At 34.2% G+C, this 14,606-nt stretch overlaps 1 protein-coding gene across 7 annotated transcripts in view; it reads left to right on the forward strand.

The window, feature by feature from the left end:
• Positions 1 to 14,383, forward strand: part of FSTL5 (follistatin like 5) — a 380,792-nt gene extending 366,409 nt beyond the window's left edge. For all 7 annotated transcript variants that reach the window (XM_086888378.1, XM_023924904.2, XM_086888377.1 and 4 more), the window contains one exon: positions 11,921 to 14,383. In XM_086888378.1, the coding sequence (XP_086744504.1) occupies positions 11,921 to 12,623 (703 nt within the window). In that variant the 3' untranslated portion in view covers positions 12,624 to 14,383. The remainder of the gene's footprint in view (positions 1 to 11,920) is intronic.
• The last annotated feature ends 223 nt before the right edge of the window (positions 14,384 to 14,606 follow it).

Here is a 14,606-nt window from a genome sequence, read left to right on the forward strand (position 1 = left end):
GGTACTGGTTATTTTAAAAAGATTCTTCAGGCTCTGTTTACTGTGTGGTCTAAATTTCTGCTGGCAAAAATAGCAGCTTAGATTTTCAGCTCATAATTAGACATACATAGTGCATAGAAGAGGAATAGTACCTGTAGAGAATGATTTTCGCACTAAGGAGATGTGGTGATGCTGTACATTTGTCATGGCAATTCTTGAACCTCCTTATTGACCACTGATACAATTGAAGAGGAGGGAAGCAGCTGGCTTGATTAGACTGCAGAAATATTTTTCTTGTTTATTTCAAAGCAATACTGGTATAAATATAAACAAATTTATATGTTTATGTACTCTGGAAGAGATACAGTTAAGACATATATTTTTTGTTATTTTTTTATTTTCTGGTTCATATATCAATTCATAATAAACTGATGAAAAGAAGAGATTATAAAAAATATGGTACTTAAAATTGACCTGGTCATTGTGGCAGTGCACTCATTCTGCATGTGTACTTAATCAAAACTGCACCTTTTTTTTTTTTAATTTCAAAGTGTATTACTTGAAATCCTTATCAGAACCACCCAGAACTCAACTCTGTGTGGCTCGAGATCTAGCACTGCTGTCCTAAATGATATATGATACTGATATGTAGGCATTCAACTCTCCAGTTCATCAGCTGCAAATTAAAACATTTATGTTTAATCCTGAGAGGGAGAGAATGCTTATCGCTTGAGAGGACAAGGAAAAGTCGTCCCTTTCAAGGATACAACCCCTTGATGTCAAACAGCATCAGTGGGGGTCTTTAAAGGCAAATCTGGGAGATGCAGGATTGTGCAGAGAGCAGCAGTGAAAGTATTTGAAGCCTTAGGACCAAGGCCCAGCATATGTGAGGAAAAAATTACTTTTACTTTTCCAGTTCTCATCTTAGAAGAAACAGTGAAAGGAGGGATGCAGTAGTATGTGATTTTCTTCCTATATTTCAACTGCAAGCTGATATTATACATGTTCACATGCATGTGTGCATATTTATGTTTCATAACTTACTCTTTTTAGATCAAATAATACATATTTTCATTAAAACTCTGCAGACTGGCAGTAAGTTTACAGTAAGTAAACTGCAGGTATGTGAGAGTGATATTTTATGAATTTTCAGTACTGAATTGGTGTTTTTTCCGCTGTTGACCCTCCCTCTGTCCCGTAGGATTTAGCTGACAGAAGAAGGGTCCTAAGGGGAATCCACAGATACTTAATGATCTTTTGCTACACACCTATTTACAGTCATAACGAAATGGCAGCAGAATCCTTGCCAGTGTGAAATACACCAACTCACAGGATGTGTGTTTGCCCTGTGACTGTATCAAGTGAATTCAGAAAAGACTTGACACTAAACAACCTCCTTGTGTAATGGCTGTTTTTTGGTTTCTAAACCAAATGTCAACCCTTTTCAGATATGGAAAGTGGTATTAAAATGTGGCAGTGCTGAAGTTCAGGCAGTAAGTACTGATCCTCTGGAATAAATTTCTTATTAAGCCTTTTCTCAGTACTACAAAATAGGAAAAAAATCACTTAGGTACTACTGTGATGAAGATGGAGAGTTATGCACATAAATATGACATCCTGTAATCAGGAAGCCTCCCACAGAACTGGGTGAGTCACTAAAAATTTCATCCAGATTTCACTTACAACTACCAATACATAGCACATCCTACCAATGATACTTCTACAATACAATTTCCTAATTAATTTATAGAAACCTAACTTCTTGTTATGGAACAAACCCACAAAATCCAGAGCAGGAAGCTGTACACATTATAAACTGTTTAATGACATTCAAAGCATTTTTGGTATAGCTGTAAAGAGCAGTGACATAACAGATATATAAGAACAGTTAGCTATTTGAGAGGAAAAGGATGTTTTGTTCATTCCTCAAAAGCAAAATACTTTTCTTGAGCTCTTCCAGAGTCAATACTACTTAGGCTGAACAGACTTGATAAAGAATTTAAGAGAAATTTTATGTGAAACCAACATTACTTATTCTAAAACCATAATAAACCATTTTTCTACATGAACAAAGGTTTGGGTATTTTTTTCTGGTTTGAAAGCCCCACACCTTAAAGGACAGCAATTGAATAATTTATTTTGGGCAGTGGTAGGGAGCCAGCTATATAAATTCTGTTATGATAATCTGCACTTGCACATTTTCTCATAAGTGAAAGTTGGGTAGCATGTAAGGAAAAGAAAATTTGTTTCTTACCTTTTATACTTGTTAAAAACAATGGAATTTTGTGGATAAAAAACAGAAAATTAGGTATGAAAAGAGAGAGGAAGTGAAAATAATTGTAAAAACTGACAATATTTATGTGTAATAATACCTAGTAAGTTTTCCAAAATTGATACCTTTTAAAATAAAAAATTAACGTTAGTGCTTCATGTCATTAATCACTTCTCAGCGATGCATGTTATTCCAAAGAAAGATTTATTAAAATTTCCCTCACTCAGAGACATTTGATAATCTGATGAAAACAAGAGAGAAGAGTAGTTTTGGTAGAGCAATAATCTGATTTGCTATAACGATTATTTTGACATCTTGGCAATGAGAATCTTTAGGTTGTTTTTCAGGAAAGAAGATAGTGGTAATTATGATAATTACTTTGGGGAAAGAATGATGAAGTTCCTGGGTATACTGTTCTTTTTTTTCTATATGTCTTACTGACAGACTTATAGGCCCATAAAACTTGGAGTGAAATCCTTTATTTTAAATATCTTTAAAATACTTCTAAAAAAATGGTCTTGAATTTATTTTTTGAGATGAAAGCAGAACTAATAATTTATAGGATTATTAACTTTGCCACTGTAATTATGTATTTTTAGATATGTGGGTATGTTCTTTTTTCTTCTTTTTTAAAAAAAGGCAATCATCCATATAGTCTGCATTTTATTTTTAATTGCATTTTACAATTACCACGTTTTAGGATACTCTTCCCATCTCTTTGAAGTTGTTTTGGATGAGTAAATTTTAGTTACCTCAGTTTCCCTTTGACTGGGCTTTTTAAAGCATATTAAGGTAAACTAATGACTCCCTGTGGAGAGCTGTCCCCAGCCAGCACCCGAGCTCCCACTTAGCAGGAGCAACAGCTACTTTGGAAGAAGTTTTACTGTTGAACATAATATTACATATCATGCAATATCCTTGGGGTAGCCCTCTGTGTCACCTCCCAACCTCTTCCAAACCTGCAGACTGTTCATGGGAAAGGCAGAGTAAGAAACAGAGAGGGCCTTGATGCTGTGCCAGCAGTGCTCAACAATAACTAAAACACTGGTGAGTTATCAACACTTTTGTTCACAAATTTAAAACACAGCACCATGCAGGTTGGTATGATAAAAAATTAACTCCATCTCAGCCAAATCCAGTATACTTCTCTTACAGAAACTTCTACAGAGTTGGGAAGTATAATTAGCCCTATCTATTTTAAACTTTTGTCACAACATATGGTCAAAAATCTTGAAAATCTGGGATTAAAATCTTGTTTATTCGTAGGGAGTAGGTGAAGTAAGAAACAATCACAGATTTCACAGTTCTAGTTTTTAGTCCAATTGGAGTGATATGCCCACAGGCTACAGCTCCCACTTGCATTAACTGTACAATGAATTAGTGGAAATGTAAAGATTTTCTCTCATGTCTGGCAGGTTTAAATTATATGTGATTTCAATATGCACTGTGAGAAACACCTTTAAGTGCTGATATTGTGCATGATTTCACTGCAAGAAGAGACATAAGGGTTGAAATTGTCATAAATATTGTCATGAGCAGTGGGAGGCTTACATACTAAGCTATATGAGGAGATTTTGAATTGAATATTCCATCAACTATATAAAAAACATTCTGGAAAAGTGAAGGTGTTCTCAACTATCACTTGCTGTTTTCCAACAGCCTAAACATAAAAAGACAGGCTAAATGCACAGAGGTGACAGACACAACTTCATTGCATAGTTATACATGGCTGTATTTTTTTATCCTTTTAGTTAGCCCAGTGCTTTGGAAAGTTACATTATGGCTACTTTGGGGGTTGGGTTCCATCTCTGTAGAGCATGGAGTAGTAATGCAGACTTCTTTACTCAGATTTAATAGCATTCCTTTGAAATGAACTAGAAAAAGAAATCTTGAGGTAGTCAAAGCTCAGCACATGCACTTACAGATTTGGTTTGCAGAGACCTCATACAGCAGTCTCACTAATACAAGTTTTGTGAAATGTCCCTATTTTTGCTGGTTCTGTAGACACCCCTGGAGGACAGCATTTTCTTACCCTGTTTTATTACATACAGCTTTTTTGCATCCCCTAATCTACTTGCCTGTGCAATCCAAAACTGTTGCCTTAGTGACTTGCAATACCTTTTTCTCACAATTTTTTTTTTACTATATATTTTTTTAATAGTTGCTCTTGTCTCCTCATCAGAAAGATGAGAGCCAATCTGGCAATGGAAGCAGAGTTAATAAGCTGACACTGGTATGCTGAGAAGGTTCATAATGCTGTAGAGAAGGGAAAACAGATTCATCTGTTAGTTAGAAGGCAGCAATTAGGTTATTGGAGAGTGGACTAAAATTTATTTGCAACTAATCATTGCTGTGTGTAAACAGGTAACTGTTCTGAAGCAGGTCTCTGTGGTCTAACACCATTCTCCCAAGCTATTCACCATGATCTTATACAGTTAGATCACTAAACATCAAGAGAATGACCATTCAGCCTTAGAACATCTTTCACCCCATTATATAGCTTTTATAGTTGTAATATTACAAGCAATTCACAAGCCTCCTGAATTTGGAGACCAATGTCAAAGAGGATGCTTATGTTCAAAATAGATGTGTGTGTATGAAAGATCAGTAATTGTAAAATTATTAGTAACTCATGTGTGAAATTCACATTTACTTAGATCAGACACAGTGTAAGTTTTAAAAAACTGCTGTTTTCTATACTGTGGATGGCAGTGGCATCACAACCTTAGGCCTGCAGGAAGGCAGACTCCTCTGCATTCTACTTGTGTGTGTGTCTGTGAGCTGAGGGATTGTGCCAAATCACAGTCATTTCATGAGGTTTGAAACGCTTGGTTGCTTCTTTTCAGGCATTGGAATAGGCTGCCCTGGGAGGTGGTGGAGTCACCACCCCTGGAGGTGTTCAAGAGGTGTATGGATGATATGGTGATATGCTTTAGTGGTTTAGGGGTTACACGGGTAGTGCTGGGGGAATGGTTGGACTGTATGATCTTAAAGATTTTTTCCAACCTTGACCATTCTGTGATCTTATGATGGTTAAAATCTCATCATCAAATGAATTAGTATAAGATTAAAATCTACTGTATCTATGCAATTTTGATTACATGAACAAAGCCAAAAAAATGGTATTTCATATATCCATCATCTAGAAGAGGCCATGAGAACATCTTCTTTGACTTCTGCATATACTTTTGGTTTTAAACATTTCAAATAGTCATTGAGCGATTCAGATAATTAATCTGATATTTTTGAAGCTACATCTACTTATCCAAGCAGGTAGTAGTATAATCTTTACCTGGAGATTCCCACCACAGAAAATTCATCATGTCTCTGGTAGTTGGTTGCAATGGTATATTGTCCCCATTGTTAGAAAAAATTACCTATTCCTAATTTAACTTTGTCTAGTTTCCATATGGAACCATTTTTATATTGGACTCAGACTCTTGCATAAAACCATTGTCTCCATTACTCAAACAATTTTCAGGTTTTTCCTTGCCCCTAATTTTTATTTTTTTTTTAAATTCCTTTTTAGAAAAACAGAAATTATATAAAAAAAAAAAAAATTAAAAATGGAGCATTCTAGGTTTAGTCTCCCCAGTGTAGTATACAGGTATGAGTGTGTTGTATTATTCTTACCTCACTTTTGATATACTCTTAAGGACTTTACAGAGGCTTTTGGGTCTTGGTTTTATTTTTGATTCATTAGATTCAGATTTCATATTGACTTGCATGTCAGCTATGATCATTAAATCCTTTTATAGCTGCTGCCTTTTAGGATTCTGTTCAGTGTTAATGTCCTACATTCCTCATTCACATGAAAAGTTGCTCAACTTTACACTTGTCTACCTTTGAACACATTTTTCTTGAATGAGCAACTAACTATAATGATTTTGCTGTCATTATCTACAACTTTAGTGCCATGGATATTAATAGACATTTACATCCAAATCATCTGTGAAAATTTTATGAAGTATCAGCTTTTGTACCAAGAAGTTTCCTGTAAAATGATGATTCTGCTTTGACAACTACATTTTATTACAGATAAATTATTTTTCCTTCAGGTATGAGTTTTTATTCCAAAAAAGCTATGCCCTGCTGATATTCATTACATTCAGAAAGTTTTCTAATAAAAAAATTAAATTAAGTTTGTCTGACAAAAGTTCATTTTTTCATAAACCCATGTTGACTGCATTATATTTATGATTTTCTGTAGTTCATTCTCATATCATCTCTTTTATTATTTCTCTTGGATATGCATCAAGCTGTTCAGTTTAGCTCGGATACCTGACTTTGTCTTATGAATATTTCAACAATCTTTTTTTTTTAGACTTCCCAAATTTCCTGTTATTCTGAGATTTATTAAAATGCTAAGAGCTAGTTAACTCTTTCAAGATAATTAGGAACAAATTATCTAACCTGACAGATATATATTCCTATAAAAAAACCTTCTTATCAGCTTCCTCAAGTTGCCAGTGGCTTGTAAAATACTTTTTCATCTTAGGTAACAAAAGTATATTTTCTCATTCTTTGTTTTTTTTCTGTTTGGTTTGTATTTTTTTAAGCTATAGCAGATATGGAATTCTTAGCTTTTCTTATCAGTTTTCTTCATTTCCCCTTTTCCCTTCTCTACCTTCCCTCCAGAACATCATTACTTTTTCCATCCTTACACCTCTGCCTAGCAATTCTCAGAGACTAAGAATTAGCCTCACAAACCTCACAGGCACAGGAACAGACCTCTCTTGATTTGTTCAGCTTCTCAAAACTCCAGCCACACAGCTCTCACTGAGACAGGCAGACAAACATATCAAACACACAGCTTGCCAAATCCTTTTACACCCAAGAAGACTGGCAGCTTTAAATGATTTTTCCCTCCCTTCTTTTTATCTGTATTGTTGGGCTCTCAGGGTATTTACATCCCTGTCCAGCTTTACTGAATTTTAATTGGAGCACTGAAATGTTGCAGGCAGTATGACAGCCAAGAAAGAATTGTTTAAACAGTAGTATTGATGAAATCCTATTAGTTCTAATAAATTACTTTTGGCAGCCATACTCCCGGTTTTGGGAAGGGTAGATCCTTCACAAAATTTTACCAACTTCTCTCCCAGCCAGGTCCAAAGTTCTGTCTATTTTTAGTAGTCAAAAATGTTACTTTGATGGAGTGATTTTGTGTACTCTTATTCAAAGCTATGTATTTTTGTTGTATGTACTTTGTCACATCTGTCTCTTTAGTACCTCAGTTGCAATGGTAGCCTGTAGTATGATAGGTTAGAAACCATGCTGGGCCTTGGATAATCTATATTTTCAGCTAGACTATGCCAATGGATTATCATATAGCCTTAGGCCAGTCATTCAGCTTTCTTTACACTCTGTGATATCTGTATTTCAGTGATATCTTATTTCAGTGCCTTGAAATCAGTAACTAAAAACTGCTACTTACGTTCTGTGTATTATTCTGCTCACATAACTTATCTCTCAGTGTATTCAGCTGCAGAAACATTACACTGGGCCAACTCTACATCTGTGTCCAAAGCAGTGACTTTTTAAATTTTGAACTAGAAAACATGATAAAGCAAAAAGTCTTTCCCGTGTTAATGTTACAAGAAAATAGAATTATATTTTATCAGGGCTAGAGAAGTCAGTACTTTGAGGGAGGAAGGAAAGAGAGCAATCTCACAAATCTTTGTTTCCAATTCAGAAGTTAATAGAATGCAATGAATAGCGTGGAAAATAATAGTAAATAATTGTAGGTTGAAAATAAATAATCACTGAAAAAATGCATTAAACTGTTCTTTGCACACTTTAAAAATAAGATACATTGTAAACAGCCATTCAGGTACAAGTGGTTATCAGAATACATAAGGTTAGTGTTGCAGCATATAAAATCAAGTTCCTTAATAGCGCTGGAGCAAGGGACAGTGGATTTCCCAAATGCAATAAAAATGCAGCACCAGATAAAGTGGGTAAAATGTTCAAGCCAGTTTTCTGTAGTTTTCAGTTAAATTCAATTACCAAAGCTGAAGCCACTGCTTACATTGCAGGAACAGTCTGCCCGAGATACTGTAAGCTTTTTTTTACTTGTGGCTTTTTGAACTGTGAACTAAATATTACAAAGAGACAGATAATGCTATAAAAGAAACTAGTATCCTTATTTTATCAGCTGATTTGTTTTAAAATGTGTTTTCTGGCTAAGTCTGGAGGTCTGGAGTCCCTTGCTGTGGACAAACATAACTTTTATTAAATCTGTCTGTGCTAGTGCAAAGGTTTATGTCAATGTTCTTCCACGGCTCCTAAGATATTTCATTCACACTAACCAGGTTAGTCAACAAAAAACGTTTAAAGGATTTTAATTATTCCACAGTAGCTGAATTTATCTTAATGGCATGCATTGGGGAATGCTTATGGAAACCTTTTAACTGGCAGAGTTTAGGGGATTTGTCTGAGAGAAGGTAGCACCAGGTTGTGAGAAGCTGGAGCACGAACCAGTGGCAGTGTCCTCTGTGGGGAAAGGTGGATGTCAAATGTGAGTGAGTCTGTCCACATGCTCAGCTGAGCTGACCCCTAGGGAAGGTAGACAAGACCTTTCCTTTAACCTTAGCCAACACATTCAGATTTGGTAATCAAAGAGTTTATGCAACCAAAGTAAACATAGGTTAGGTGTACCTGTGGTTCAAAAACATATATTCTGGGAATAATATTTGAGAGGAAAAAATTAGTAACTTATATATTCCTCTTGAAACCAATAACATTTGAATGCAAAAATATCGCATAAATAGATCATTAACACTGCTTAATCAAATAATCATGAGCAAGGCAGATTTCTTTGAACCAAATTGATTTAAATCCTTCATTTTAATCACAATTTAAATCAGCAAGTAATATTTGCTGATGTAGATAATTGATGCCAATCTTGTTTTGCATTTGTATTTTACTTTAGAAAAAGGTCGTTTTTATGACCTGGAATAATCTTTAGGAAAAAATAAATTGTCAAGCTGCACAAAGATTTCTTCCCCTTACTTGATATATGATAAATGAAAAAAAAAAAAAAAAGTTTAGGTTTCGACCAGTTTAAAATATATGTGTTTAGATTTTTAAATTTGTTTTGTGGTGAAAAATTGTTAGTAATTCATTTGGGTGTTTTATAAAAGATTACCTTTGTTTTAAAAGATTACTTGTGTTTTCTTTCATGCAGGATAGAAACTAAAGTACAACTTAAAACACAGTCAAAATTTAAGTCTCTTTCCTGAATTAAAGGTACCATGAAATATGATGGACACATGCATAGAATAAAATGAATCAAATATATTAAATTGTTAAATGAATGTGGTTTTTTTTACAGAAAAGAATTTATTACTATGTTTAATACAGTTTCTGAAAACAACATGTCTATATATATATTTAATAATATAGATGATGACTGCTGTATTTTAAAAATCACAGTAAGGATTTAGTGTATGTCTATGTATATTGAAAAATTTCACATGGATATAAGTCTGTGATTTAGTACCTATGTAAACTAAAAACAACTCAATGAGAGCCCTTTCTTTCACTTTTAAAAACTATTTCATGATTTTTCTCATGATTATATACTGGTATGCTGAAAGAGAAAAATAATGTTTCCAAACCCAAGGTCAGCTTGCCAGTCTCAAACAGAAAAAAAATTACTGTGTGTTTGCAAATGAAATTGAGATCAAAAGTAGTTAAAACAAAAACTTTCTGCCTATTTTTATTTAAATAGATTAAATAATATTATAATAGCTTAAAATTAAGTTGTTCAGTACCTGTCATCACATTGACCTTAAAAGTAGGTATTTTCCCTTTATCTTCTAGTGAACACTCCTGGATAGTTCACTGATTGTTGCTTTACATTGCTATGTAAAAACACAATCAATAAGCCAATTCTGTTGTCCTTTTGTAATCACTGCTCATGTGATTAATAACCAACCTTGATGATTAAACATGGAGACATGTGAAGTGTCAGTGTTGTTACCTATTCAACCTTTTCTGTTACAGGATGATTCTGTACATAATATAGCATAGGTCTGTTTCTTATAGCTGAAAAATGCTTACTAGTTAATAATGGAACCAGGAATCAATGGCTTAATGGTTACCCACAAAGATTAAGAAACAGACATCATTGCAGCCAAAAAACCTAAAAATCAAATTCTGCCTGATGATCCTAATCTTTTTCTATGACAGAACAGCAGACCTTATGAATAGAAAAGTAACATTATCTTAAGTAAGTTATATAGACATAACTTCCAAAAAAGCTGACTCACATTTTTCTAACCAAGATGATTGAATTCATGTATTTATAAGTGGCTGAATAATTAAAGACAAAAAATGATCTCATAATCATCTGAAATTGTAATCGTGGACAGTCTGATTCACACTGGCCCTTCTTTGGGCAGAATTTTGGCCAAATGAAATCCTAAGGTCCCAAAAATTTGAAATATTCCTTTGGTTCTTTGCTTTTATGATACTGTAGCAGTATTCAAGGACTTTTTAAGGTGGAGCTAAAATAAAAAGTGTTCTTACATCAATTCAGTAGAAAGTGCAAGTGTAATTCACCTTATCTTATACTGAGGAATTGACTGAACAATTTCCTGAAACATTTTTTGCCTGTTACTTTGGTAGTTCACTGATTAGTAAATGCACGAGGGTTACAAGTGTAGTGTGAAAATTTTGTGTTATTGTCAACCCAATTGTTGGAACATTCTGGCTGGCTTTATGTCAAAAGGATGTGAAAGGTATTTTTAGATTTTATATATATATCATCACACAGCCTCATTCTTAGGATCAAAGATTCAGAGGAAAATGCCAAGAAATGTGCCAAAAGAAAACAGCTGTTGGGGAAAAGTGCTGTGAAAGTTCCTTAGATAAGTAAAGCTAACATACTTTCACATGACTCCATAATATTTAGAGGTATCTTTTTTGCATACATATATATATGTATAGTCAATTGATTGTGCAGTCAGAACATATACACTACCATTAAAGAATAGTGATACAGTTTATATTAAAAGGTTACAATCAATCAGCTCTAGGATTTTAAAATTTAACCATATTATTCATGTTCAGTAAAAGTTCCTTGATGTATGGAAGACCATAATGGGTCATTTAAATTGTAAGAAATGTGGTGTTTGGATAATTAGGAGGCATAAACCTAAATCCTTTTATGATATTCATTTCTATTGAAATAAATAAGGAAGATTCAGATAATGATCTGAATAACAATGAGCACTGGGTTTAGCTGATGTTCCCAAGTAAGTCGAAGAGCTTTATGAACTGAATTCAAATAAGTGGGATGTGGTATCTATTGATATTTAATCTTTTTTTCCTTTCTAGCTTTTGTAAAAGCTAGAAGTGAACAGATATTCAGAAAGTAGTGGTTTACCTTTTCCCTCATGTAAGTAGGAAAAAAGAGCTTTCCCATTAATCAGATAAATGGGTTTTAGGCTTTTTTTTTTATAAATTCTAAATTACAAGAACACTAAAAATAAACTATTATTTGTAATATTTATGAACTGCTTAATATCTGAAACATCTGAAGCTGAGATATATAGCAATATATCGCTGCACATACTAATAATCTCCTTTGCTCATGGTATCTTTCCTCACTCATATATAATGCACACAGTAGCTCTGACTTTGGTTTTGTGCTTTTCCTTTCAGCTTTGGATATATTCTTCACAAGGACGATCCCACGCTCCAGAAAATTGATCTGGAAACGATGTCGTACATCAAGACAATTAGTTTAAAGGATTATAACTGCGTTCCTGAGTCACTGGCTTATACACATCTTGGAGGATATCTTTTCATCTGCTGTAAGCCTGACACCACTGGGGCTGTCCTACCGCAGCTCATAGTGGATAGCGTTACCGATTCCGTGATTGGATACAATGGTGACGTGACGGGCACGCCACACGTCTCTCCGGATGGACATTACCTTCTCAGCATCGACGATGCCAAAGGCCTCATGAGGATCCAGTCCATAACAGTGAGAGGAGAAATACAGGATGCGTTTGACATTCACACTAATTTGCACATATCTGATGTGGCTTTTCAGCCGTCCTTCACTGAAGCTCATCAATACAATGTCTACTGCAGCTCCAGCACACAAACTGATGTTCTCTTCATGGAGCTCTCCTCTGGCAAGGTGAAGATGGTGAAGAGTCTGAAGGAGCCCATCAAGGCAGGTGAATGGCCTTGGAACAGTAAGAACCGTCTTATAAAAGACAGTGGCCTTTTTGGTCAGTATCTCATGACCCCTTCCAAGGAGTCTCTGTTTATCCTGGATGGACGGCTCAATAAGTTAAATTGTGAAATCACCGAAGTGGAGAAAGGCAACACAGTAATTTGGGTTGGAGAAGCATAATAATCTGTGTTAGATATTTATTGAGTTAATAGTTTTACAGTACATTGCACTCAAATTACACCATTCTTCAAATTTATACAATTTTTATTTTAAATTGTTAGGCCCTTCTATACCTGTTATGTCTTTGACGTACACAATTTGAATCAACTTCCACATAAAAGTGACTAAAATGATAGCTATTTGATAATGGTACTCCTTATTAATTATCAATTGAAATTGTATTGTTTGAGATAACTGAATATGGAAATTGATGATAACCATAATAAATTATTGTAAAAAAAGAAGAAAAAAAAAATCCCAAAAAACAACCAAAAAAGCTTCAGGAAATTTAATATGATACTTTGCATTTGTAAATGGAAGACTTAGATATGATTGAAATTTTGTGTTGTTTTGCTTCAGACACGAAACAAGAGCTGTTGTACCACAACCTTTGACTCCTTAAGCTGAAATGTTATGTCCTGTCCAGTCCACTGTTAAATCTTTTTGTGCCTTGAAGCGAAAATCTCACAAGAAAGACAAACATAGAAATTACAAAATTTATTCCCACTGTGGCTACAGGATTACTTGTCATTGGAAAGGAAGTTTTATTATCAAATTCCAGGTGTCAAGTTGTGCAACATACATGGACAGGAAAACAAAAAAAATATTTGCAGTGTTTTCTGATCACTGCATTTTGGAGTTTATTTTTATGGTGTCTTAGCTGAGAAAGCTGCTTGCAGAAGCTTAACCTTTTTTTAGAAAAGAAATAGATGTTAGGTTTTTCAGCTATCACAGGGTGGCATCAGCAAGGACTTTCAAGTCTACTGAAGAGAAATATTGCACATCCTTTCAGAATATACCACATTCTAAAAACCTGGCATCACAAAGCTTCACTTATATCCTTGAGGAAACCATTAATTAAACATACAGAAAATGCATTTTAAGAAAATGAGAATGCAAAGAACTGAAGACTACGACCAGTAGATAATATTTTTGCTTATTCATTGTACCATTGACTCCTATTTGTTAAACCATTTGGTTAGCTCAACAGGTTTTCTAGTCCTTGCATCCAACTGGATTAGTGCAAAAAAAACCAACCAACCAACCAAACAAAAAAAAAAACCCAAAACAAACTACAAACAACAAAAAACTTTGTATTTTTTATAGTTTGCTTACTTAGTATTCTAATATAACACTAGTTAAACATGTAAATGGGAAAAATAAGATTCCCAGAAGCAGAATAACAAGTCAATAGAAAGCCAGCAGTGAACACCTATCCAGACTCAGAGCAATGACTTAGAAGTTTGAGAGTATTTTTATTTTTATTACGTTTTTGCTAAAGAATGCTTATAAACTCTTAAACTGACCTCCATTACTGAAGGCAATCAGAAAAAAATAAATCTTTTTTTTAAACAAAGTTTTACTGCAATTTAGATTGTGTAAAATTGCTTTGAAATCTGGAATTTTCTAGCATTGTAATCTTGTGTGCATTAAGCATTCTGCCCTGTGTGGTACAGTAGATCTCTCTTTAGCTTGAGCGAACCTCCTGGTAAGTAGCTTTAACTGAGATAAAAATTTGCTTACATTTCTAGCTACTGAATCTATTTTCCTTTTTAATATCTCCTCTCCATTGTGATCAAACAATAATCATGTAAACTGTCTGTTACTCAATTGCAGTAGTCTGTCTCATGCAGTTTTTGTTCTGTAATTTATACCACGTGAATGTTCTGTATGTAGAAAATGCTTGACAAAAGGAGAATAAACCCCATAAATTTTAAACAGTCCTGACTTTGGTGAATCATCGAATCAGCCACACTGAGCTGGCAAGTAAAACTGACTATTCAAAAGCACCAATTATTTTAAATAGATGTATGAAAATAGATGTATTTATATATATGCAAAATAATATGAAGTGTGGAAAGAAAATTTTTTAGAAAAGCTGGAGTAACTGAAAAAGTTTCCTTTGGCTGCTACAAAGGAAAGTTCATCTTAAAGCACAAGCTC

Source organism: Cyanistes caeruleus, chromosome 5 (assembly GCF_971803275.1).
Source record: "Cyanistes caeruleus chromosome 5, bCyaCae1.hap1.1, whole genome shotgun sequence".
In the NCBI taxonomy this organism is placed as follows: Eukaryota; Metazoa; Chordata; class Aves; order Passeriformes; family Paridae; genus Cyanistes; species Cyanistes caeruleus.